The sequence below is a fragment of the Lottia gigantea genome (genome assembly GCF_000327385.1).
Source record: "Lottia gigantea unplaced genomic scaffold LOTGIsca_169, whole genome shotgun sequence".
NCBI lineage: Eukaryota > Metazoa > Mollusca > Gastropoda > Lottiidae > Lottia > Lottia gigantea.
In genome coordinates, this window is record NW_008708117.1 from 163,443 (window position 1) to 164,449 (window position 1,007).

At 31.9% G+C, this 1,007-nt stretch overlaps 1 protein-coding gene across 1 annotated transcript in view; it reads left to right on the forward strand.

The window, feature by feature from the left end:
• Positions 1 to 315: 315 nt before the first annotated feature.
• Positions 316 to 1,007, forward strand: part of LOTGIDRAFT_173716 (hypothetical protein) — a gene marked incomplete at both ends in the record, with an annotated part of 19,579 nt that continues 18,887 nt past the window's right edge. The window contains one exon of the mRNA XM_009051486.1: positions 316 to 363. Within this exon, the coding sequence (XP_009049734.1) occupies positions 316 to 363 (48 nt within the window). The remainder of the gene's footprint in view (positions 364 to 1,007) is intronic.

The following is a 1,007-nucleotide window of genomic DNA, read 5'->3' on the forward strand; positions in this document are numbered from 1 at the left end:
CAAAACGAAAGTGAAATAAAAAGTAAAAATGAAATGAAAGTAAAATGAATTTAAAAGCAAAATGAAAATAAAATAAAAAACGAAATGAAAGTAAAATAAAAATAAAAGTAAAATAAAAAACGAAATGAAAGTAAAACGAATTTAAAAACAAAATGAAAGTAAAATGAAAAAACGAAATGAAGGTAAAATAAAAATAAAAGTAAAATATAAAACGAAATGAAAGTAAAATGAATTCAAAATCAAAATGAAAGTGAAATAAAAATGAATTCAAATTAAAAAGAATATTTTTTTCATAAATGAAATAATAAAACAGCTATGGCGCTCATGGGCCACCATACATCTCTCTGGGTTTTCTTTATTTTGGTAAGCTCTAACACTCTTCATAGCCAATTTTCGATGTTTAAGACCGCCCTGGTTCGACACATCCTCCGTGTATAAGAGGTAGCGATTGGAATCACTTTCACCACATATTCTAATTTGTGAATTTTCTCCAACTCGTAGATTTTTGTGCGCTTTACCAACGCGGAGGGCAAAGTTTAATCCAATGAGATACACGATATTATCCAAGAGTTGCTTACGCGTTTCAGAACCTAAGAAGCCCTAACTCCACAAAATTTCTTCCGATTCTTCACTTATGATATCATCACTTTTTTTATTTAGTCCAATGACAGCTTGTGCCAGCTGTTTAAATTTTGCGTCCAAAATCTCTCTCATGTATATGAAATCGTTATCGTCTAGGAGGTTGACAATCCTACCATTGGTCCTCATATAATTTTGCAAAGCAACAACAATTTCATACATAGTATCCCCTTTGTACTCCTGTCCGTCTTGACGTTTCACTTCTGTGATGAAATAGCCCAGTGCTTCATTTAGAGTACTATTGTCCATCTCAAGAAATTCTTGTTGAAATTCTTGTTGAATTTCTTTACGCAAGGTTTGCTTCTCATTGATTTCTGTGTAATCTCCAGTTTGTGAAGTTCGCAAAGCCCAATGCTTTAGCTATGATA